At 51.4% G+C, this 22,616-nt stretch overlaps 10 protein-coding genes across 10 annotated transcripts; 3 read left to right on the forward strand and 7 right to left on the reverse strand.

Moving 5' to 3' along the window:
* Positions 1–454: 454 nt before the first annotated feature.
* COCVIDRAFT_14734 (hypothetical protein) lies at positions 455–1,006 on the reverse strand (the record flags this gene model as incomplete). Its single annotated transcript, XM_014702547.1, has 1 exon — positions 455–1,006. One exon carries the CDS (start codon positions 1,004–1,006, stop codon positions 455–457), a length of 552 nt encoding a protein of 183 aa, XP_014558033.1.
* Positions 1,007–1,255: 249 nt separating this feature from the next.
* Positions 1,256–2,546, forward strand: COCVIDRAFT_95434 (hypothetical protein; the record flags this gene model as incomplete). Its single annotated transcript, XM_014702592.1, has 2 exons — positions 1,256–1,386; positions 1,436–2,546. The coding sequence occupies 2 exons, from the start codon at positions 1,256–1,258 to the stop codon at positions 2,544–2,546; spliced, it is 1,242 nt and encodes a 413-aa protein (XP_014558078.1).
* A 615-nt stretch (positions 2,547–3,161) lies between these two features.
* On the forward strand, positions 3,162–4,391 carry COCVIDRAFT_36483 (hypothetical protein; the record flags this gene model as incomplete). Its single annotated transcript, XM_014702593.1, has 1 exon — positions 3,162–4,391. The coding sequence occupies one exon, from the start codon at positions 3,162–3,164 to the stop codon at positions 4,389–4,391; it is 1,230 nt and encodes a 409-aa protein (XP_014558079.1).
* A 255-nt stretch (positions 4,392–4,646) lies between these two features.
* COCVIDRAFT_95275 (hypothetical protein) lies at positions 4,647–6,567 on the reverse strand (the record flags this gene model as incomplete). The annotated part of the gene is made up of 2 exons (XM_014702594.1): positions 4,647–6,279; positions 6,494–6,567. The coding sequence occupies 2 exons, from the start codon at positions 6,565–6,567 to the stop codon at positions 4,647–4,649; spliced, it is 1,707 nt and encodes a 568-aa protein (XP_014558080.1).
* A 688-nt stretch (positions 6,568–7,255) lies between these two features.
* Positions 7,256–8,872, reverse strand: COCVIDRAFT_95376 (hypothetical protein; the record flags this gene model as incomplete). Its single annotated transcript, XM_014702595.1, has 1 exon — positions 7,256–8,872. One exon carries the CDS (start codon positions 8,870–8,872, stop codon positions 7,256–7,258), a length of 1,617 nt encoding a protein of 538 aa, XP_014558081.1.
* A 1,095-nt stretch (positions 8,873–9,967) lies between these two features.
* Positions 9,968–11,059, reverse strand: COCVIDRAFT_95394 (hypothetical protein; the record flags this gene model as incomplete). Its single annotated transcript, XM_014702596.1, has 3 exons — positions 9,968–10,321; positions 10,373–10,847; positions 10,911–11,059. 3 exons carry the CDS (start codon positions 11,057–11,059, stop codon positions 9,968–9,970), a joined length of 978 nt encoding a protein of 325 aa, XP_014558082.1.
* A 1,660-nt stretch (positions 11,060–12,719) lies between these two features.
* On the reverse strand, positions 12,720–13,394 carry COCVIDRAFT_95433 (hypothetical protein; the record flags this gene model as incomplete). Its single annotated transcript, XM_014702597.1, has 2 exons — positions 12,720–13,172; positions 13,230–13,394. 2 exons carry the CDS (start codon positions 13,392–13,394, stop codon positions 12,720–12,722), a joined length of 618 nt encoding a protein of 205 aa, XP_014558083.1.
* A 2,111-nt stretch (positions 13,395–15,505) lies between these two features.
* On the reverse strand, positions 15,506–15,880 carry COCVIDRAFT_62897 (hypothetical protein; the record flags this gene model as incomplete). Its single annotated transcript, XM_014702598.1, has 1 exon — positions 15,506–15,880. A coding segment is annotated over one exon (375 nt), but the record flags the coding sequence as incomplete, so codon positions are not given.
* Positions 15,881–16,802: 922 nt separating this feature from the next.
* On the reverse strand, positions 16,803–20,045 carry COCVIDRAFT_95336 (hypothetical protein; the record flags this gene model as incomplete). The annotated part of the gene is made up of 1 exon (XM_014702599.1): positions 16,803–20,045. One exon carries the CDS (start codon positions 20,043–20,045, stop codon positions 16,803–16,805), a length of 3,243 nt encoding a protein of 1,080 aa, XP_014558085.1.
* A 362-nt stretch (positions 20,046–20,407) lies between these two features.
* On the forward strand, positions 20,408–21,015 carry COCVIDRAFT_14742 (hypothetical protein; the record flags this gene model as incomplete). Its single annotated transcript, XM_014702548.1, has 2 exons — positions 20,408–20,557; positions 20,644–21,015. 2 exons carry the CDS (start codon positions 20,408–20,410, stop codon positions 21,013–21,015), a joined length of 522 nt encoding a protein of 173 aa, XP_014558034.1.
* Between the last annotated feature and the right edge of the window lie 1,601 nt (positions 21,016–22,616).

Genomic DNA, 22,616 nt, shown 5'->3' on the forward strand with positions numbered 1-22,616 from the left:
TGAATTGGCGTGGTCTCGAATGTTCCTGCATTAGGCTTGTGGATCCCTTCGACCCTTGACCGTCGACTAGATTGTAAGACGACATGCTTTTCCTGATTCAGATTGTGACGGATGGAATTGTGGCTGCATGAGACACCGCATGTAGCAGATGGAGCTACAGAGATGCTCGACATTCAGACTGTGCAGATGATAAGCGAACAAAGTAGAGATGCTGTGACCCCATTGACAGCCTCCTGTCTTCAATCAGCCGAACAACCAGACTGTGAACTAGTTGATAGGCTGGCCCACTAGTGGCTAGAGCCTTTACATGAAAGTTGGATACTGCATCCTTAAGGATCCGGCTGGGCTTCGTATAAAAGTATGTAGTAGTATATGGATGCAGATAGGTAGCGCGTCGTGGCTGTCCCAGGGTATCAGCGCGCTCTTGAGCGCATAGTGAGTGCAAGGTAGGGCACTATTCCGAATCATCTTCCTTGTATCGCCTGGCCTCCTTAGCCTTTTCAAGTTTCTCCTCATCTTCAGCTTCTCGCTTGGCAAGGCTTTCGCGCATTCTTTCTTCCTGCTTCCTCCAGTGACTGCCCTCCTCGTAGTCTTCGCTGATGCCCAGTGCCTTGCGCAGCCTCTCGCTCTCTTCCATCTTCGCCTTGGCCAGGTCGTGGACCTGATGCGATTTGAGTCGCTTTGCATTCGGTCCCAAGTCTCTGCCGTCCTTACGCTCCTGATCTAGTTTGCGGCGCAACGCTTCGCACTGGTCATCGATTTCGTCCTCGTCAACACCCTCGTCTTCGAGCTTGTCTCGCAGCTCGAGAACCTTGACTTCGATTTCGCGCTTCGCTTCGTGCTCAAGGATCTCGGCGTCTGGCTGCCTTGGGCGGTGTTTGGCTTGGTCCCAGTCTTTTGGGTAGGGCTGAATCTTGTCGCGTGGTCTGAGGAGCGATCGGTTTTTCTGTACGTAACCCGAGGTACCGCTACCTCTTGGGGTGGTGAGGCCTACATTGTCGGCCATGGTCTGAAATTTGATGATTTGCAAGGTGAAGGTATTGTGTCGGTCAGAATGATGGCCAAGGACAGCCACTGGTTTGCGGCGAGCTCGGAGGTGAGGAAAGGCCCGAGCTTGCCTAGTGACGGAATGGCAGTTGCCCCACCAAAACTTTCCCTTGACTATGAAGACTCACTTAGCAATGGAGTCATTACTCTGTCTGGCACCCGTTTGCCATTATTCTAGACCCTACTTCGCCCCTACACTTGATTCAACATGAGCACACAAGATACAACCAGCGACAATGTCCCTGCTGGACCTGTGGAGATGGGATATACCGAGTTGCCCTTCCCCCCAGTCACCAAACAGCACATCTTGAACTGCTCGTACCATAGTTGGCACCCAAAGTCAGTTATATCCCATAATCTAGCACGTTCTTTGTTCTAATTTCAATAGATATCGTGCCGTAACGCCCAAAGCACGCCTCATCCCCCTTCCATCCGCATTTCTCGAATACCTCCGCTCAGACGGCATCGTCCTGCCTCCCGAAGAGAGCGACGACCCCTCGTGGTCAGACAACGACAGTGGCATCTTCTCAGGCGCTGACAACAACGACGATGATGCTGAGGAGAGCATAGACCCTAGCGCAGAGTGGCGCGACACCCACGAGGCAATCGAGCGCACCATCGAGGAGCTGGGCGGCAAAGTCGCTCCCAAGCTCAACTGGAGTGCGCCAAAGGACGCAACATGGATAGCAGCAACCAACAGCATGGAGTGCCGGACACCCAACGACATCTACCTGCTCCTCAAAAGTAGTGATTTTGTCACCCACGATCTTGCACATGCTTTTGACGACACAGCCGATCAATCCACAACGCCAGACCCGGCAATTCCATACCATCTCGTGCTGCGAAAGTGGATCACGCTCAACCCCAGCGTTGAATTCCGATGCTTTGTGCGCAACAGACGGCTGATTGCTCTATGCCAGCGGGACCTGAACCACTTTGACTTTCTGTTCAACATGCAGGATAAGCTACGGGACCTGATCCAGGACTTCTTCGACGCTAAACTGCGCGATACTTTCCCAGACCCAAACTTCACTTTTGACGTATACATGCCGCCGCCCCATGACAAGGTTTGGGTCGTCGACTTCAATCCCTGGGCTGTACGGACAGATCCACTGGTCTTTTCGTGGATGGAATTGCTCACCATGGACGTGCCAGAGGCAGCACCAGCCGTGGAGACGACTGTGCGTCTGAAGATAGCCCAGCCAGAAGCCAAGAGCGAATCTGTTCCAGTGGCCAACGACGCAGAGGACGACGAGGACGACGTCTCAGACGACGATGATGTTGAGGAAGTGTGGCAGCCAGAGTTCCGACTGGTACGGAGAGACGATCCAGAGGCCTATGGTTTCACGACTCCGCAGTATAGTGCTCACAAGTTGCCCAAAGATGTAGTCGATGCGAGCAGGGGAGGCGAAGGCCAACTGAGAGAGTTTGCCATGCAATGGGAGCAGGCCCAGAAGTTGGCTGAGCAACAAAGGGCAGAAGATAGCGAAGACGATTAGACTTGTGTGTGTAGTGGGTTGTGTTGCGGCAATGGACACGGCCCACATGTAAACACCACTCGAGCAGAACAACACATGAGCCGACAGATGACTTTTGCTTTTGTCTAACAAAGAGTCATCTTCTCTGACAGCTTGGCGTCAGTAAACACCAGCTGGTAATGCATGATTGGACATTTTGAACATGTGCCTGGGAGGGTGACCCGCCTCGTCGCGTGAGGCTGCCGGCCCGCCACCGTGACTCGCCCGCGCAGGCCACCTGCTTGTTTCACCGCCGGCATCCCCACACGTCCCATTCGACAAGAGTCGATCGTCCCTCCACAAGCCGCATTGCCCAGGACAACGTCGACTTCGATGCCGACTTTTGGGTACACTTTTCATCGCACGTGCTTTAAGATGAATGGTCCTCTGCTTCCGTAGATTTGACACGCTGTTCCCACGGTACACTACGTCTAGCATTGCATAGCTATCGCACCCACCACATCGCTACCATATCCCGCTTGAGCCTTGACATCGTCTACATCACCACTCTTGCTTCCCTTCTCTCCAAACATCTCAATAACACAATACACCATTTACAAATCACGAGGCTACATTGAGCTTCTCTGCGTACACGCCATGGACACGCCAGACAGCACTTACAGTGGCTTCTTAGCCTTGCCTACTGAGATACGATGTCAGATTTACGATTATTTGCTTGCTGAATCATACGCCATTACCATCAGCGCCGCATATACGACGAATTCCCATGGTATTCGGATACAAGATGGCGCTCGCAAGACCGAGATTCCAGGTTTGCCACTTCATCTCGCGCCAATAGCACGACGCGGCCACGTCGCATCCCTCCTCTCCGTCGCGACGCCTCCAAGCATCGCCCTTGAAGATGGACAAATGGACAATATTGCGGACGAGAATCTGGGGCTCTCAGCACCATTGGCACTGTCATTGACTTCTCGTCTGGTCAAGGACGAGTTGAGTGATTGCATGCGGAGGCGAAAGCATATGTTGGATGCGCGAGCTGAGTACGATGACGATGGTGTTCTTCAAGATGACGAAGAGAACGTCGAAGGCATGTCACTCCATGTGTCATACCCATATGGAGTTCTAGTCCTGAAGAACCAGTATCCGTACTTGCTAAAGCAAGCGCGGAGAGTCTACGTTTCTGGCTATTACACGCCTCTTCTCGAAGAAGAGCCAACTGTTTCAGATACTGGCGACGGCGAGCATTTGACACCATCAAGCAGCCTTGCAGCACCTTCTTTCAATACTCCTGTGTCGGGACCTACGGCGAGTTTCACAGCTACACAGAGCAATTCCTCAAGACGGCCTCCCCGCCACGGCGTAAACAGAAGCCCCTCTCGTCCACGCCTCCGCATGGGCGCGCCGCTCCCACGCCAATCGCGCCACGCCACATACATCTACACAGCTTTCCCTGTATTTTCCAAATCTACCGCAACACACGCTCCAGCTGCCCTCGCACACCTCGTATCTACCATAATGCCCAAAACCCTTGGGTCTCTTACAAAATTCACAGCGCATATCCTCTTCCCGGGAGAGAATACGTATAGCTGCGTTTGGGGTGACGACAACAGCCCCGTCACTCACATTCTGCGCAGCATCTGCGGCGGCAAGATTGATATGAAAGTATTGAGGTGTAACTTGGGCACAGGGCTTAAGCTGACGGCAAGACCAAAACCATGGAGTCGCATCGTGAGTACGAGTTGGGTCAATTGGAAGAAGGGAGATAATCTAGCACAAGGCAGCCCCAATACTGCAAGAAGGGCAAGCGGATCATTGAGTGTGGTTGATTTGGACGGTTTTTTGACAGGCATTCCAGATGGTGCGTGACGAGGATTCTATGGCATATGCTAGCCCTTGAGCGAATCCATCAACTCGTTATGTTTATGATTTGTACTATACATTGTAACGTACGCCTATGGCCGTGCTTAACCTGGAAGTTAGTGATCTACTGAGCAATCTACAAGCGACGTTTCCTTTGGCATGGGAGAAGACTGTGCGTTTCATGTTGTATTGTGACGTGTGGATATTTTATTGATAGTGCAGCTTGCAGATGCACAAAACATTTCCAATTGCGAAATGAAATCACCAGGTAAACCACTTGACAGCACCTGGCACCCCCACAACCAAATCTCCTGCATCCGAGAATCCAACTCTTACTTTTCGATCCTCATCGTCAGGATATGTCAGCCAAAAAGAAATGATGCGCAGATGCTCCGGCACCTCTAAATCGCCCACTGCATCGTCACTGGGAATGTTCAGTTCCGCTCTCGTACGTTCCTGCTCAAGCGACAAAGCCTCGTCCGCTATCCAACCAGCGACCATGCCATCCCAGAAGCCTTCTCTTCGAGGGTAGCTCAGCATCATCCCGACAGCACGCCGCCGCAGTGCCTGACAGGAAGCAGGGGCGCGAATGGCTATGAACCACAGTGCCGCCGTTGGCCCCATTGAAGTCATAAAAACCGGTGAAGACCTATCCCCCGGCACAACTAACAGCTGATCACATAAATCAAAGATATTGGCAAACAGAGCCGCCTCGTCAAACGGGGTCGTGAACGGCTCTTTGGCATGCTGGAACGCAGCCAAGCAAGGAAATCTGGCCACGATATCCGCCCGGGGCAGCCTTAGCAAATACTCCATCTGGCACTGCATCAGCTCGAGCGCAATCAGCGGCTGCGTAAACTCGTCGCGACTCTTCTTCTCCGCTTCCCTCCACAACTTCTTCATCACCCTCGCCCCAGCATGAAACCTCTCCACCAGCTCCCCCAACTCCACCCCAACCTGCTCTTCCTCCCCCGCTCCCCTCAAAAAAGTCTTTTGGTTAAAGGCATGGATATGGCTAAGTAGACACTCCATATGCCTCAGCACCCCCAGCAAACTCGCCATACTAAGCTTCTGGCACGCCTCCAACGCTTGACCCCCAGCCTTTACTTTCGGTTTCTTGACCCAGCTCCTCGATTGCGCAGATGGCATAATAGCTCGTATCTGCGCATCCAGCGCTACGAAAATCGTGCGTAGCGATTCCAGCTCCACAGCGTGCTCCGTCACCGCCTCCCCCGCATCATCCATCTCGTTCAGCATGCGAATCCCACTTCGCAAGTGCTCCACGGCGTGTTTCTGATAGCCTTGAAGACAGCACATGCTGCTGAAGAGAATCGCACATGTCATTAAGGTCATTTTATCTTTTCCTGACGTCTTCGAATCACTCGTCCCGCCCTTCCCTAAGAGAACTTTGATAGCCCGGTTGGACTGCAAGAAAGCAAATTGCAAGTGTTGATCCGCCATTGCGCTCTCCTGGATGTGCGAGTGCGAGCCTTCGTGGAAGCGTCGGTACATGGCGCCTAGGGCAATGATGCAGTGCTGGATTGCGGGCTCGCGGTGCGCGGCTTGGAGCACTTCGCGTTGCCAGAAGGGGGAGTCGAGGAAGCCGCGCAGTTTGGGTATCGCGTGGGATGTGAAGAAGGAGAAGCTGAATTTTTCTTCGGTGGTGGAGAGGGGGAGGGCTGGGGCGAGGGGGTGTGGGATTGGGGAGTGGTTACGGAGGGTGCGCTGGGTGGATCCTGAGCAGAATGATGATAATAGATTTTGGGCTTCTGGGGGTGAGGAAGTGTTGGCCTTTGGGGATCGGAAGTTTGAATCGTAGCCGTCGCAGGTGCGGCCTGTGGAGGTGCAGCGGGTACAGTGAGGTTTTTCTTCGTCGCATTTTACACGGCGTATTCTGTGGATCTGTTAGCATGGCCTCATCGGATTCCTAATTCAAATATTGCTCTTGAACATTTCCCGTGCATCTCTGTATCCAGCAGAACGAATTGCTCCTTCAACAGAATATATCGAGCCTTTAGTCATGCAATCGTGCTGCGACCCCCAATGTACTACCAAATCAACCACATCCATCTCTTTCTCCCTCTCCATACAAAATCTCAATAACTTACTTGCACGTCTTACAACCCGACCTCGCCTTAGGCTTCCAAGCCCTCTGTCGCGGCTTTCCCGCCACCAGATCCATACTACTATCTGTTTTCTTCCAACCAGGTGCTGATCGTCGTTCAACCAGAACAACGAAATCGACTCGAAAACGCAGGTCCAAACGTATGTAGCAAAAGAAAAAAGAGGTTTGTGATGAAAGTAATGTATTGCACTACGTACGTCAAACGCTGCTATGAATGTTCGACACGAGGCCAACTTTTTGAGGCTCGCACCTGCATGATGCAGCGTTGCGGCGCAGGGGTGGTTGGGGGGGGGGGCCGTTAGGCATCCACTATAATTGGTTGTTGGACACCGGGGGTTTTATTTTGAGATCTGCCTAATAGAGTGGTCGATGATGCGTGGTCGGACAGGGTATGTGATCCTACCGATGCATTGGACTTAGGGTTGGGTGGGGGGGGTTTGCGAGGGTCGTCCGGCGGCTTGAATGGGAGGTAGTAGTGCGTATGTTAAGGTTTTGGGGGCGAGTTGTTGGTGTGTTACACTTGACTGTTGAAAGTAAGACATTTTTTTTTACAAAGGAATTACGGGTTTGGTGTATGGATGTAAATTAATGTGTAGTACAAGTGGCTGCCTCCACGAGTGGAACGAGAGCGGGGCTAGGAATACTGCGGTGGGACATTCGGCCTCAGCCACAGATCCATCTACCTAGAGCTATCAATCTAAACGCTTGCGCCACTTTCCAACACTCAAAATAGCAACCACATTGCTCATAGCTTGCGCCAAAGATTTCGTAGATATCCCGCTTTGCCCCCTTGCTCGCTGTGCGGCTCGCCATGTACATACACATCTCTCGCATCAAGATCCTTTCTCCTGCCTGAGTCCAAATCAATCTCTTCACTCCTCCAGAACCGTGTCTTGAACCAGATCTTATAGCCGACGTAGATGATTACAAATACTGGTATCATAATGTAAGCGTCGACAAAGTTTCCAGCATTGAACGGGCTTAAGGTGGTCCAGCCCTGAACAAGAGTAAGGAAGATGTTGGCGAAAAGTCCAAAATAGGCATTCCAGGGATAAAGAAAGGACTTGAAGGGTAGATCGTCTGGAGTCCGGCCTTGAGCTTTCCAGGCTTTTCGGAAGCGAATGTGCGTAAAGGAAATGGCGCCCCATACGAGAAAGGTGGAAACGCCGCTCAGGTTGACAATATATGAGTATGCCTTTCCACCGCCCGTACTAACGTTCATCATGGATATGGCTCCGATCAGGTTTGTGAAAACGATGGCGTAGATTGGTACGCCGCGACTGTTTGTCTTTCCAAGGAATTTCGGCGCCATTTTCTGTTGTGCCATGAAAAGTATGGTCCGAGATCCGATATAAATCGAGCTGTTCGCCGCGCTCAGGACGGTAATGAAGATGAAGGCGTTGATAAGATGTACTCCTCCTTCCCAGCCAGCGTTTTGCAGTGCAATAGTCATGGGACTCTTCAATGCACGACTGCTTCCATTCGCGAGTCCATCTGCATTCGAAGGGCAAGTGAGGCCAAAGAAGAATGCCACTCCCATGTAGACAAAAAGAATACGCCAGATGACCTGTCGAATCGCGAGGGGAACAGCCACAGATGGATTCCTGGTTTCAGTTGCTGCAACCGCAACAGCTTCCACACCCGCGTAAAACGTCGAAGCAAAAACAAAGACCGTTGCTACTCCGCGGAATCCATTCACCCAAGGACCAGGGTCGTGCCAGTATCGGAATCCAATCGCCTCTTTCTGCCCAATTAGTCCTCCCGATGCGTAAATGATGGCGAAAAGGAAGTAAGTGCACAGCCCAACAAGTTTGACCAGCGCAAGCCAAAACTCTGCTTCTCCAAACGACTCGACACCCAGCATCTGGAAGCCCAAAAACGCAAACCAGAAGATGAGAAAGTAGCCCCATAGCGGCACCTGCGGGCCCCAGAACACCATAATCGACGAAATGACGTTGTACTCGTTCGCCAGCACGCACGCCCACACCAGCCAGTACTGCCATCCGACCGCAACCCCAAAAGCCTTATCAACAAAGCGCTCAGAAAGCGTGACAAACGCCCCGCCCGTCGGATACAGCGTCGTCATCTCACCCAGCGACTGCGTAATGCTGAACGCGATAATACCAATGATGCCGAATCCGATGAGAAGCGACGCTGGACCACCCTGAGCGAGTGCACCTCCCGTTCCAACCAAGATACCCGGACCGATGATTCCAGCCAGAGCCATCATGCTCAAATGGCGCGTCTTGAGTCCGCGCTTGACGCCGCTTGGATCCATTCGCTGGAAATCACCATCGTCGTTGTTGTAGCTTGCTGCTGGTGAGGCGGGGCCCGCTGCGGCTTTGGAGTCGAAGAGGGCCATGACGTACGAGCCTGGCTGGTCGTTGCGAAGTCGTTTTCTTGATTAAACGAGCAAAAAAAAGCTCAAGAGTGTACATGGTTTACTTTTTCAAAGGAACGCATGGTTATATAAGCGCATTATTTTTCTAGTCTTGGACTTGGCGAGCAAGTTGCCTGGGGGGGCGAATGACAGACGGCTGGGGTCTTGGGTTGCATGTTGCGATTTTCATGGCTGATTGCGCGATAAGAGGGAAGACACTCGTTTTTTTCTGACGGCGGTACTGCAGGGATCGATTGTGGGCTTGTTTACCGCCGATACTGTCGTATCTTGGAATTAATGATTGAGTAAAAAGTATGCGGGGAGGAAAGCAATGCCGGTTTGCTCGTGGAGAATGGCGACTTCTGTTATCGAGCATGGTGGGTATGGGCGATGGATTGGGGTGGTGGGGAGGGCGGGCGGAAACGATAGGTTTGGTTTGAATAGAGTTTAGCGGAAGACAAGTTGCACTACGACTTGGCGCCACTTCTCCATGTGAAGCTTGCAATGTGGATTTTACTATCATTTTGCTGTCATAGGCTGGCTGAAGTCCCGCATTCAGGATTTACACCCTCCGCGGACTCTGTGTCTAGACCTCCTCCAGCTTCAGAGTTTGCAACGACTCGGGCATAAGCACAGCAGACTCCGACCGTCCTGTCGACTTGGATATCACCAGCACACCCTAAGTTTTCAATCGCATGGCCGTCAGCCACATAAAAAAAAGTCTGGAGATACTTCCCTAGTTGCATACGGAATGATTCTCGTGCATATCCTCCTCACATTTACTCCGGTCTTGGCGGGACAAGGGCTAATGAGCTAATTGTTACGTTCCGTGACTGCTACTGCTCCACGTTAGTATACAATGTGTGAGTATAGGAAGTACTCTGTTCACTCTTTCTCGTCACATGATGGAAGCCACAAGAAACACAGAAATATTCATAAAATCGTAACATTTAAAAACTCATTACACTACTATACATATTTTTTCTCATATACTGTCGTTAACACTGATCCAGTCAGTGTCATATAGAAGTCCCAAGCATCAAGCCCGTACTCCAACATTCATCGAACCAAGCGACTTCAGGGCAGGCGGCCAACTTCCATACGCTTCTTGAGCCTGTAGGCAAGAGCACGCTTCTTGGCCGCAGTGCTCTGTGTGAAGGCAACAGAGCCACCAAAGGGACCAGCAGCTGCACCGTTGCGGACACGCATGACGCAGACATTGTTGACACCAGCAACAGTTGCATCGCAAGTCATACCGGCAGGCATCTGGACCTTCATCTCGAACTCGGTGTTGGTGGCCAGCGAGATGCCCTGGACACCTAGACCAGGGACGTCTTGAGTGACAGTGGCAGGCTGCATGGCAGCTTCATCAGTGCCACCAGACGTGCCATCGACATCTGCCGTGAAAGGACCTGCACCATCTTGGTTGATCTAAAGGCTGTTAGAAACCGCATCATCGAACTGAGGCCTAGCAAAACTCACCTGACGAAGCGTCATAGTAACCGTTCCATCATCCGCACAAGTCGGCAGACCCCCCGTCGCTCCCGCTCCAGCAGCAGCAGCAACCCGCGCCTCAGGCGGTCCATTAACCTTATCACCACCACCCCCAAACAACCCCGCAATCCCCGTTGCACCGCCCGCACCTCCAGCTGCACCACCAGCACCAGCACCACCCTTTCCACCCCCAAGGCCTCCCAAAAGGTTGCTGAGAAACTGCCTCTTCCGCTGCGCATTTGCATTCTGCGCACCAGCATTCTGCGGGATATCATCTTCAACACCTACACTACCCGACGTGCCCTGGTTCGCCGGTGGCGCAGCCCCGGATCCCATGAACGCGCCGACCATGACTGCAGCATCTACGTTGCCGTTGCCCTGCGTGCGACCCAGGGGACCCGTCTTGCCGCTTGCGATTTCACGGTCGCGGATGATTGCTGTGTCGGCTTGGGAACCGCATCCACTGTTTTCTTTGTTAGACTTCTTTCACGCCTGAGTTGTAAGGGGAGAGGGGAGGGATACGTACTTGGAGGAGCAATCCCGTGGTGTTCCATCTTGGATTGTCAAACCAGGCATACTGACGCCATTTGCGCCCTTGACTTCGGTGACGACGCCGTGGGCGGAGATGGTGGTTGCGGCGGTGAGGGCAAGGAGGAGGGTGCGTGGGAAGTACATTGTTGCGGTTTTCTTCTTTTATATTCAAATGTAAAAAAAAGGTATAGGAGGGGATGGGTGCGATGATCAACTCGAAATTTTCTATCCCAAATAATTCGGATAGAAATATAGATATAAGGGAATATATATAAGAAAGCACCAGGCTAAAGAGGAAAGTAGAGAGTAGTCTTGTACACAAAGCAAGATTGTGCTGCGGATACTTCTTCACCTCGACGTTTCCTCCACGCTCTTCTTATACAAACCCCTTTCCCTTTTCACGAACAAAAGATATGTCATAGAGAGGGTAGGTGTAGATCAGTGCATTCGCACCGCATTCTGCATTCGGTGCCATAGCCGCCATACCATGCCCTGCAACTCGCTAGGGAAAACCTCAGTCTCCACTCACGCATCCGAAAGCCCTATCGAGCAACAAAACAGAGCATCAGGCATTGTGGCGCCTGTGTCGTGAGGCGTGTTTGGTCTGAGGCTTTGCGCTTGTGCTGCCTTCCTCCCGGCGGAGAGGGTCCAAAACGTGGGCTTGGCGTGTGAATCACGGTGGTGGAGTGCTAAAGAGGTAGGGTGATTAGCTAGATGGGCCTGGGGGAGTAGTCTGAGGATCCCAGGCGCCAAGGTGTGCGGATGCTGTTTTTTCCATGCGTGAGGTTTTGAGATATGCGAAACAGGGAGACAGAAGGGTGGAACGGGGACGGGGAGTTGTTTTGTTCATAGTAGTAGAAATTGTGATAATGGCGTTGACAGCTGGGTTTTTTGAGGCTACTTTGACGATGCCAAATTGCTGCCTTGGTGCAGAAAGATAAATCCGGGAAAAGAAAAGAAAAGGATATCGTACACCTGTCTACGGTGTCAAACCCATCAGCGTGTAGTCTACAAAACCCACCACCACATCGAGCTAGTAGTCTAACAGTCTCGCGCCTAACCCGTTTCATCATCACGACCATCACCAACCACCCAACATCCAACGCCACACACATACAACCTCCCAAAACACATCACTCAACCAATCCCCACCCAGATCATCGCAGTCCCCTAAAAATAAACTCTTTTTTTTCAAAAAGATGCATCCCCCTTGTCAGGTGTTTTGTCACCAAGGAGACGAGAACCCCCCATTCCACACCTGTTGTCGCAGTCCCCGTGTCGCCGCTAGCGTTTCATCAAACAAGAACAAGGTCGATCTTCAAACTTGTTGTGCCTTGGTTTTCTCACAAACCCTCATTTTCGAATACTCTAGTCTCCGCTTTCTGTTTAATGCATGCAGTGTGTCCCCGGCCCGCTCCTGAGGGTTTTGCTTCCAAAAGCCGCCCCCACTGTGACCCGAAAACGTATGGTAGAGATGTGACGGTGGCGGGTGTTTGGTGTTTAGTCATGGTAGAGAGGCGAGATCGAAGTGGAGTATGTGTGGCTTAGTTTGGGTTCGGGGGATAAGGACGAAATGGGGAAGGAGACGCGATATTTTTTTGAAATCGACTTTGAATGTGTCAAACGTGGAAGTTTGGAGTTTGGTCTTATGAGGGCGATGTATAGGGCCAGTGGGGGTTTTGGCGATTTTGACATCTTCATGCACTTGCTTATGTGCTGGCGCTTCGGATAGGTATTTCTCATACTGTTTCTTGCACCTGCCAATGAGGCATGTGTGACTTGGGTTCCTTGGGACTTTAGTTCTTCATATGGCGCCGAAAGAAAGAAATAGTTGAAGTGTAGCGACAGCGATGGCTTCGCTTCCGAGTATGAAACTCGCAATGGAGAAACCGTCTTGCAGGCTTTTCTTGCATATGCCCCATACGAGCCCAAATGTGCCTGCAGATGCAATGCCGAAAAATAGAACGAGACAGATGCGCTGTAGATCCATGTCTTGTTCGAGATGCACACCCCACCCCGTGTAGAGGTCGGGATCTACGCCCGGGGTTGGGCGCTCCCCGATACGTTTTGGGAACTGCCTAAGACAAATATTGTCTTGGAAGCAATCCTTAGGCGAGCTGAAGCGATGCATGAGAAAGTCACTACCCAATGCTGGCGTACGATCTGGTTTGCGAGGATCGCATGTGTAGTGCTTGACCGCCTCCGGTGGCATATCATAGACGAGGCCGTCGACTTCTTTGCGAGCGTGTAGAGTAAACTAGGTAGAACCTGTGAGCTTGAAACGGCACATGTTTTCTTGCATTGGGAATCCTACCTTGACAAAGCTCATTCGTTGTACGGTCTGGAAGCTGAACTGGCGGTAGATCCATCGGAACTTTGAGTGGTATTCACGGCGTAACGCTTCGAAGAGCTCGCGATCTCGAGTGATTGTTGAAATCTGGAGGTCGTAACGGTTCGTTAAGAATCTCTTGACCTTCATGCATAAGAGGATAAAATCTTCTGGTATGTTGATGTTAGTGCTGTTGACTTGAGTGCTAGTTGTTGAAGACGTGGAGCGCCAGTTCTGTCGTCCTGGTGTAGTTTGAGAAGCCCTGGAGAGACCCGTCAAAGTTTGAAGTGGTCGGTTGGAATTACTGGGATCAATATTTACACTCGATTGTGATGGCAAATTCCCATTTGTTGGCCCACTAGTCGCTTTAGGAGGACTTCCATTAGCCACTTTAGAATGAAAAGTTCCCTTAGCCGCTTTAGAAAAAGTGATTCTAAGGTCTTCCACGACTGACTGTCGAAGATATGTTTCCCGTTGCGATGGAAATAAGGATACGTAAACCAAGAGCGCTTCTGTGCCGATGCTGAGGGTTAGAAGGCAAATGTTTCCAATGAAGTCAAAAACAGCTATAATAGCCCTTTCGGAAGAGAGACTTTCATCGTGTACCGCGTCTGACAGTTTAGAAACTATCCGTAGTGATCGAGATACCACCTCTTTGACACGCCACCTCAAAACAATAATGGTTAGAAGGCAAACGCCAATCTTTGCAACAACTATTCCAATTCTCTTGGTCATTCTGGAAGAGACACTTCTATCGTTTACCAAGTCGGAAATTCGAGGATGCATAGTTGATAGCGGTGGAGATGTCCATTTTTCGATGCCCAACCACGCAAGAATGCAGAATCGAATCCAAGTGTAAATGTTTGCAACTGTCATTCCAAGTCGCTCAAGCACAGCTCTTGCTGCAGATCGGCTGGACTGGGATGAATCACAAGCTTCCATGGAAGCTTTTATACCATGCTCTTGAAGCGTTTCCAAGAGTTCACGTACTGCACCAGGCCGATGCTCAGTGTAATGATCAAGTCCCCTGTACCCGCACGTCTTTCCCAAGTTAGAAAATCGCGCGAACAAATCGTCTGTGAAATTACTCACACATGTCCAAGATAATCGGTAGAGCTTGTCTACCATAGCTGCAGCGTGCGGCTTTTCAGTCTTGTTCTCAACCTGGATGTCCGGCTTCATCTTTCTCTGAATGATATCTTTCCCAAAGTTGCTGCGTACAAGATCCACTCGGTTCGGGATAACGAAATGATTTGGTTTCGCACTACTCTTGTCGTTCCACTGTACCTCTTTTTCTTGCGTTGCTGGCATCAAGTATACCGTCCTCAGAGGTGCGTTTGCCAAATGGGGGTGCTCCTTGCTCCAATACTTGGTATCGCCCATATAACATGCGCCGGTAAGGGTATAGTATTGCTGTGCGTCCAAAGGCTGAGTAGACAACTGATGAAACGCCCGGAGAATTAATAGTGCCGAGTGTTCGGGTACAAAGAAGATTGCTTTGTCGTCATCAGATGGTTAAAAGGCTTCGGGGAAGATTGAGCCATTCACTCACCGTCCTTTTTCTGCACACTAGGCGAAGCCAGACCCAACCTCGATAGATGAGCTGTTTTGATCAGCCGGTGACCGCGCGTGGCCTTTTTTACTTGTCTGATAAGAGTGCCATATGTATTGTAAGCCTCCAATCGATAAGATGGGTTTGGATCCTGTTCAGATTGAGAATAGGCCCTGTCTAAAAGGCTGGAGAGATTCTTCAAAGTCTTCCGAGAAACCAAACCTTTGTCACTGCGACGGAGCATTGTCAAAAGCTCTTCAATAGCACCCAGAGTGACCCAAGGCTTTGGGAATGGCCCGTTATCGTATTGCTCTTCTTCATCGATATCACCGACATCTTCAATGTAGTCGATTAAAAAAGCCTTTACTCTGAGAGCACCACTTGTATCAGGCGTAAATAGTGTTGAAGTACTCCGTTCTGATCTCTGTAACTTCATCACCTCGTTGTATTTCCACATTAACGAATCCAGAAAACGGCCTGGTATGTCATATCGTTCCAACTTGAACGAGATCTTTCCCGCCAACATCAATTCCCTGCACAAACTAGCCCTTTTGTTCCTTATCAGTTTCCAAAGTCTGAAGGGTTCGATTAAAACTTTGAATCCCGATATATGAGCGAGACCGCCGCTACGTAGGAACAAGAGGAAAGAGCCGGGATGCTGGAGGGCTTCTAGAAATGGCCGGTAAGCCTCCTCTTCTGCTTCCTTCACTTCACCTATCCATGCAATGGCCTTCGTAGCGCGTTTGTAGATCTGGGAGAATAACGAGATCTGTGTAAATTCTTCTAGAGGGTCAGAATCATTGATGCAAATAGCATCCGCCCACAGCCGCCTCTCTTCATGCGTATAGCGCAACCAGAAAAGTGCACGTTGCAGATCCAAAGGGATGAAGACGATTTTAGACTCTATGACGATGGACCCCATAGTACGAGGAGTAGTTCTGTTGTAAAACACTGCCTCGTACCCATTTTGGTCAGCCTTGCTACTGGCCTCGTTGTCATTATCGAGGTTGTAAGTTTCGAATCGTCCCTGTAGTCGCGCAGTTCTGTCTGTCGATGGAAGGAGAGCCAAGATTCGAATCTCATTTGCTTTTAACGAATGGTACTTGGGAGGGAGAACATGTGTTTCATATGCTCCGTAAAGATTCCAACGAGAACGTGCTCTGGACTTTGCATCGTTGTAGAGGATGTGGTATAACAAGTTAGACAAAAGCAATAGTACTGCTTGGCAGTCCTCCCTGAATGAGTTGAAGCTCATGATGATTGCAAGATGCGTCAAGAAAACCGAGAATCAGGCGCATGTTTATACTTCTAGCTGTTGCTACCTAGCCGACACGTCGCAGGCTAATTTCTCGCCAATAGTCGTTCGAGCCGGGCGCCACGGCGGCTTCAGTGACTCCACTGATAAATACAAGGCATTCTCAGCCTTGTCAATCCGCAGCCTTGCTGTTGATTTCGGGAACTGACTGGCACAGCCTTGGTGACACGACATGGTAGTCCCGAGGATGACGGCAATGCCATCTAAAGCATGAATCAATAATGAAAGTCGCAAGAGCAACAAAACAGTGAATAATAGGAAAAGTTGGTTGTGTGGTAAGGAGCTGGAGTCGATGCTACATAACCATTTCCCACGCCAAGGCGCTAGATCTAACCACTCACCACGCATGACCCATAAAACACCCAGAGAAATCATTTACACTGCTGAAGGCTTAACTATCACTTTTCCATTCAGAAGTATAAAAAAGAGCGGAACTCTCTAAGTAACCGTTCCCCATTAATCCCTGAATCCACCAATATGCCCAGACAGCCCCATTAAAACACCCAACCCCAATACTCCTCTTCTTCCCTGGTATCTAAATCAACCAGCCAACCCCCAACCTCAAAAGTCGAAGTGTACAAAAAGATTTTTTCGCCAAGATCATCGTGTTCGTTCCAGGCTGAATATGCAAAAAAATACAAAAAAAAATTGGTAACAGATACAGTAAAAAAAAGGAGAAGAATGGCTATATTCATTCAAGACCAGATCCCGTACCTCGTCTTCCACCCATACCCGGTCTCGAAACAACAGCAGCAGCACCACTAACACTACTCCGATGCCTTGCCATCCCCCCACCACCACCAGTAGCTCCAACCCCAACCCCATGCATGAGATCCAAATCCACCGGCGTACCAGCTCCCAGCGCAAAACCATAGGCTTCGGGTCCCTGGCCCGCAAACACAGCGTCGTCACTTAGATTCTGCTGGGGCGGAGGATCCACGTTAAAGGGGACAAAGTAGCTGCTCATGGGATCGAAGAAGTTGCTTGTGGGGCCAAGGCCGAGGGCGTCGAGGTTCCAGTAGGCGTTGTGGAAGTCGGTGGCTAGGTCGGGGAAAGGAGAGAGGTTGGCGGTGTGGGCTGAAGAGTCCATTTGGTGGGCGTGGGACGGGTGGATCATTGTGGGTGAGGTGTTGAGGAGGGGGAGGGAGGAGTGCTGGGGTTGGTGGTGCGATGTAAAGTCGGCGAGGAATTGCTGGGATGAAGATTGTTGCTGTTGTTGCTGTTGTTGTTGCACGTAAAGGTTTACGGATTCGTATCCGGCGGCCATGGCTCCTCGGATATCGTCTTGGGTGAACATGTTGACTGGTTCCAGGTGCTGCTGTGCTTGCATGTGCGCAGCAGAATTTTGCTGAGAGTGACCGTTGTGCTGCTGGTACCGCGGTTCGGGCTTCGACATTGACTTTGTTCTATTTTTCCGCGCTTGCTTGCGGTGGTGCTCTGTCTTTGACGGCGGGGATAACGAGGCGAAGAATTCTTCCACACTCTGGAGGTCGCTCCTATGACCCAGAACCGCATCGGTGCCTGGTTCGGACTGGTTCGACTCGGCCGCATCTTCGTAATCCGTCTTTGAAACTCCATGGGGATATCTGTCGAACCAATCCCCATATTGGAAGATTCTACCCTTGTTTTCACCCCTAGTATCGGGTCCCTTGAGCTGCGCATCAGCATGTTGTCGGTACAACTCTTTGAGATTTTCTGCAATGTAGTGAAACATGCCCCAGTACTTCTTCATCTTTGTCAGATACTTGACGTTGTACGCGAGGTATTTTTTCGATTGTGCTTCCAGCTTTGGGTTTTTCGAGAAGACTCCATGGACATGGACGGTGGAAGAAAAGAAGGCCGAGTATCCTGCAAATGGGGCGACAACATTGTGATCCATAGCTTCATTGATGAGGATTGATATTTGGTTCGCAGCGTCGAGTGCAGCGCGGGCGGATTCTGTCAAAAAGTCGTGTGGCATATCCTTTGGGGGTCTACTTCCTGCGGTCGAAGGCAATGCAAAACGATGCATGAAAAGCATGATTTGCTGCCATAATATGTGAAGGTAGAGGAAAGAGTTGGCAGTCTTTCCAATGGCGTGGCTCTTGAGGTTTTCGGGGGTGTACACGAGCATCTCAGGCAATGCAGCCTTGAAATCCTTGGCTTCCTTTTTAATAGCATGGAACGTGGACCCTGGAGACCACATAGTCTCGGATTCGCGTTCTTTGCCACCCAAGTTCATATACTTGATCAGTTTTCCCCATGTGCAGACCAGTCGAATGGTATATGCAGAGACACCCATGTTGTCGCGGGGATTCGAAAGCTGACCGCTGTCAGGTGGAACGGGATTTGGCACATTGCCCTCGAGATTCTCCGTCGGCGCATGTATCTCGTGTGTGTAAAGGTGCTCCTTGACTGGTAATTGCACTTCAATGTATTGCTCGTGCACGAAAAGTGGTCGGTCGGAACCAGAAGAGTTGAACCGATCCATCAAGAAGCAAGACCACATTGTCCGCCGCCGTATTTCTCTGTCAGTGGCGCTCAGGGGTTTCCTGTCGGGTTCGCTGACCAGCGGGTCGTATTCATTTTCCTTGTGTAATTGCAGTGCGTATGCCATTCTTTGCGCCATGCCGCCAAACATCCAACTCCGACCACCCTGACATGTACCAAATTCATGCAATCCAAGCAACAAGTAGACTATGAGAATTGTGATGTTAGGCGCATCGTATCGTTTTAGCGCAATTTCACGCGCTCGTACTGCCCAGTTGTCACCTCGCAGAAAACACGGTTCTGTCCGTAATTGGGGATGGTTTGAGAAGCGTGCTGAAATGGCACACAGGGCCAGAATTAGTACAGGCGGAACTTTGCCTGTTGCCAGCTTCCTCATGAAGCTGGGCTTGTGAAGAAGGGGATAGCTTTGGCCGTAGACATAGTCAAAGTAGACCTCTGCCAAGTGCTCTTGCATCTCTTTTGATGGCAAGCTGTCGGCACCTTCTGTGAGGAGCTTGCTCTCATCTGATTCCTTAGTTTGGGTAGTTGAGTTGGCAGTGTTTGGGTCTGCGCCTCTTGCTTTTGACCACTCATCGAGCTCATTGCCAAAGGCCTCTTCTGCGGCACGTTTCTTTGTGGTGGGTGTTTTGGGTGGGGCGCCGGGGATAGCGGGCTTAACGACGGATCTGCCTACATTGGCGACTGAAGGCAGGCTTTCTTTTGGTATGAGTTTAATGACACGGTCTTCCATGCGCTTCAACCTCTTGTCTAGCATGGCCATATAGTCGGTTCTCGGCGCAGCTTTTCGCGTCGTGACCTTGTACACACATGGTATCCTGCTGCGCAGACAGTGCTTGCATGCCGGCTTTTCGCCAGAGCAGCGAATCTTCTTTCTCCGGCAGGCAATGCAAGCCAGCGGCAGCCTCTTTCTTTCCTTGCCTGCCTTTGTCTTCATTTCACTCCACAGTGGCGGGTCCTGGACATCATCTTTACTCCGTCTCGACGTAGTCGAATGGTCTGTGCCATTGATGCTGTTGGCTGAGGCGTCTTTCAAAACATCTCCCATGGCAAACATGTTCATAGCCTGAGCGCTCTCCGGGCTCGTATGGTTCCCGTCGTGAGCCGGGCTTCCGCCGATGCTCATTCTGGTTGGGTGAACGCTGCTGCCGGCACCGCTCATACCCGCGTCGCTCATGTTGCCAACGCTACCTCTGTGGTCGGCGTAGCCGGGCTCGATCTTTGGCTGCAGACCGTCAAAATTGGAGGCATATGACTGGCCCTGTGCGAAGGCCATGTCATAGTCGGCAAGAGAGGCCATCATGTTTGCAGGACTGGTGCCGACGTTGTTTGGAGAGGCTCGGTAATCAGACAGGCCATAGTCAGTCAACATGAGGGAGTCGTCGGTGTCGTAGGATGGGTGCGAAGGGGCGGCTATCGAGGTTGCGGTGGCACTCGAGTCGGTCATGACTGTCTCGACGAACGGTTGCGCCCGTGTCTACCTGGATGGCTATGTCGCAAGGCAATGCCGAGGCAATGTCACATTAGTGTTCCAAACTTGAACCGAGCAAGTCATGTGAGCGTGGTGGTTGCAGGGCAGAGAAGCATGGCAGAGATGCGAAGCGGCGAGGTGTTCCAAACGGGCTATGCGAGTGTGTGCGTGCTGTGTGCTGTGCTTTGGGGCTCGGAGCACCGGACGGAGAGAGATGTTGGAAGCAAATGGGGAGGCTCCGACTTCTCCACAGGATAGTCACGGCGCTTTGGAGCCAAAAGGCAGTGGGGCGCTAGGCTGGTATATCAAAGCGCAGGCTGTGTATGTGGGGACGAGAAATGAACGTCAGCACCGCGACGCAGATGTTTACCAGGCCAAAATCACAGCCAACACAGGCGGCTTGGGGGCGCGAGCAGAGAGGGTTGGCTGAGGGTGCTCGGGGGAGGTGCACGATGACGGGGAGCAATGTAATGGGCAAGGCCAGCGTGGTTAGCAGCGAAAAGGGTGGCTTGGTGCTTGGTGCGGGCTTGTCTGACGCTGGGCCGTACTGGCATGTGTACTGTACTATTACTAGGTACACAGTGGTCGCTGCGTTCGGTCCCATGGCGCCGCGGGCTCCCGTCGAGATTCGCACAGCTTGGCCAGCCCGCTCCCTTGCCTGTTGAGGCTGACATGGAAGCGCCATCAGTCTGCTTCTGGTCGATTAGAATGGCGCGGCGGCAGGTTTGGGTTGGGATGGATACAAGCGACGGCGATGCTGTGGGCTGGCTTCCCCACATGGGCTTGCCTCTCGCCAGGGCCTGATTACTCAGCCATCACCAAGCACCCCAAGTCCAAGTCAAGTCCAGCTGCAAACCTCTCCCACTCCCCAAGCACACGCCTGCCACTCGCCTCCCGCCCCCTGTCTAGGCGCATGCACCAGACGATCATTGGCAATCGCTTTTAGGCAATCCCATTACTCGGTCGGTCGCTCTGCAGCAGATAGTACTATGTACTTACGGAGCATCCTACTTGTACTGACATCCTACTACATGCTCGATACGTGCGTACTGCATAGATTACTCTACCCTCTTGACACCTTTACTCTTTCACCTCCGTGCATCTGCATCCTCCTGTCATGCACGCACACACACACACACGCAGTCGATCCCCTTTGCACGTCACATCCGACGCCCCATGTTTCCCTTGAACGTCATCAAGCTCCGTTTCACCTCGCCTGACACAGACATGCTGAACTCTAAACCCGCACAGAAGCTGTATGATTCTAGCATCACCGGATAGGCCCGTCTACCTTCCCATCCTCCCCGAAGACGAAAATCAGACCACGACTCGGTCGCTTTTGCTGCAACAGTCAGTCCGTCCAAAGAAAACGGGCGGGACCCCATGATGCGCCCACACACCGGTTTCGCCCTGCCCTGCCTTGCGCCCTCGTTTTTTCCTGCGGGGCTTACACACTAGCCCTGGGCCCGCCACTATGCCCAACCCCAACCCCAGTGCCACCAGCCCGTCCATCCCCCGCCGCCCACCACCACCACTACCACACCACCCCCCCTCCCATTCTCAGCCAAAAGCCCAAAGAACCTCAATAAAGGCCACGTGAGCACGCAGCCACACAGAACCCAATCTCACCCTTTTCCCCCGCAACGCCCTTGCCTTATTTTCCGATTCGACAGACCATCAGTCATTTTAACCTTTTGCCAACGCATGCACATGGCAAAAAAGAACCCACACACATTGATTTCTTCCCCCCCCTCTTCGCACATGTGCATGTCTACCCACCCAACGGTCCGATGCTTGGCACCTTCCGCGTTGGCCACGTGCAAACACTTACACGGCCATCGCCCTTTTTCTTACCTTAATCTTGGCTTCCTATAGAAACAAGCAGCGTAGTCCTTATCTATCCTTCCCCCCTGGTCTTAAAAGGATGAAGAGGGGTAAGAGGGGAAAACCGGCTTAGTTTGTGTAACCCGTTAATTTTTTTTCTTTGCACCGTGTGGGGTCAACTGGGAAAGACCCCGTGTACATACGTACGTAGTAGATAAGCAGTAGTATGGACTGCATCTGCGACCCCACTCTGACGTTGGGGAAAACCAGAGGCGAAAGGACAATGGTAGGCTATGCAACCTTGGGGGCTACGTTACCTCTTTTCTTCTCTTCTGTAAATACTGTAGTAGGCGTCGTCTGATCCATTTATCCGCTGTGTCGCAGTGCAATATATATGTATATGTCTGAAATTGGACTCGCTACTATTCCGATAGCCTTTCCGCACCCATCTGAGCGCAACCACCAAGTATAACACAAGCTAAGCTAATTGTATTGTACGCCGTTATTATTGCGCGTACAGCGATAATCAATCCTGCACAAGCATGCACGCACGCACGCTCCAGGGCAAATCATGTAGTCAGCCGCGGTAAGAGTGCGAAGCTGACTGCCTAGACTGAGCTTATTCCCATCCCTTCATTGCTTGATTTATTTTAGCCCCCCCCCCTACGCCATATTTAAGTATAGAATCAAAAGAGGACCGAATAAAGTAATCCGTAACCCGTC

This window comes from Bipolaris victoriae (assembly GCF_000527765.1).
Source record: "Bipolaris victoriae FI3 unplaced genomic scaffold scaffold_29, whole genome shotgun sequence".
In the NCBI taxonomy this organism is placed as follows: domain Eukaryota; kingdom Fungi; phylum Ascomycota; class Dothideomycetes; order Pleosporales; family Pleosporaceae; genus Bipolaris; species Bipolaris victoriae.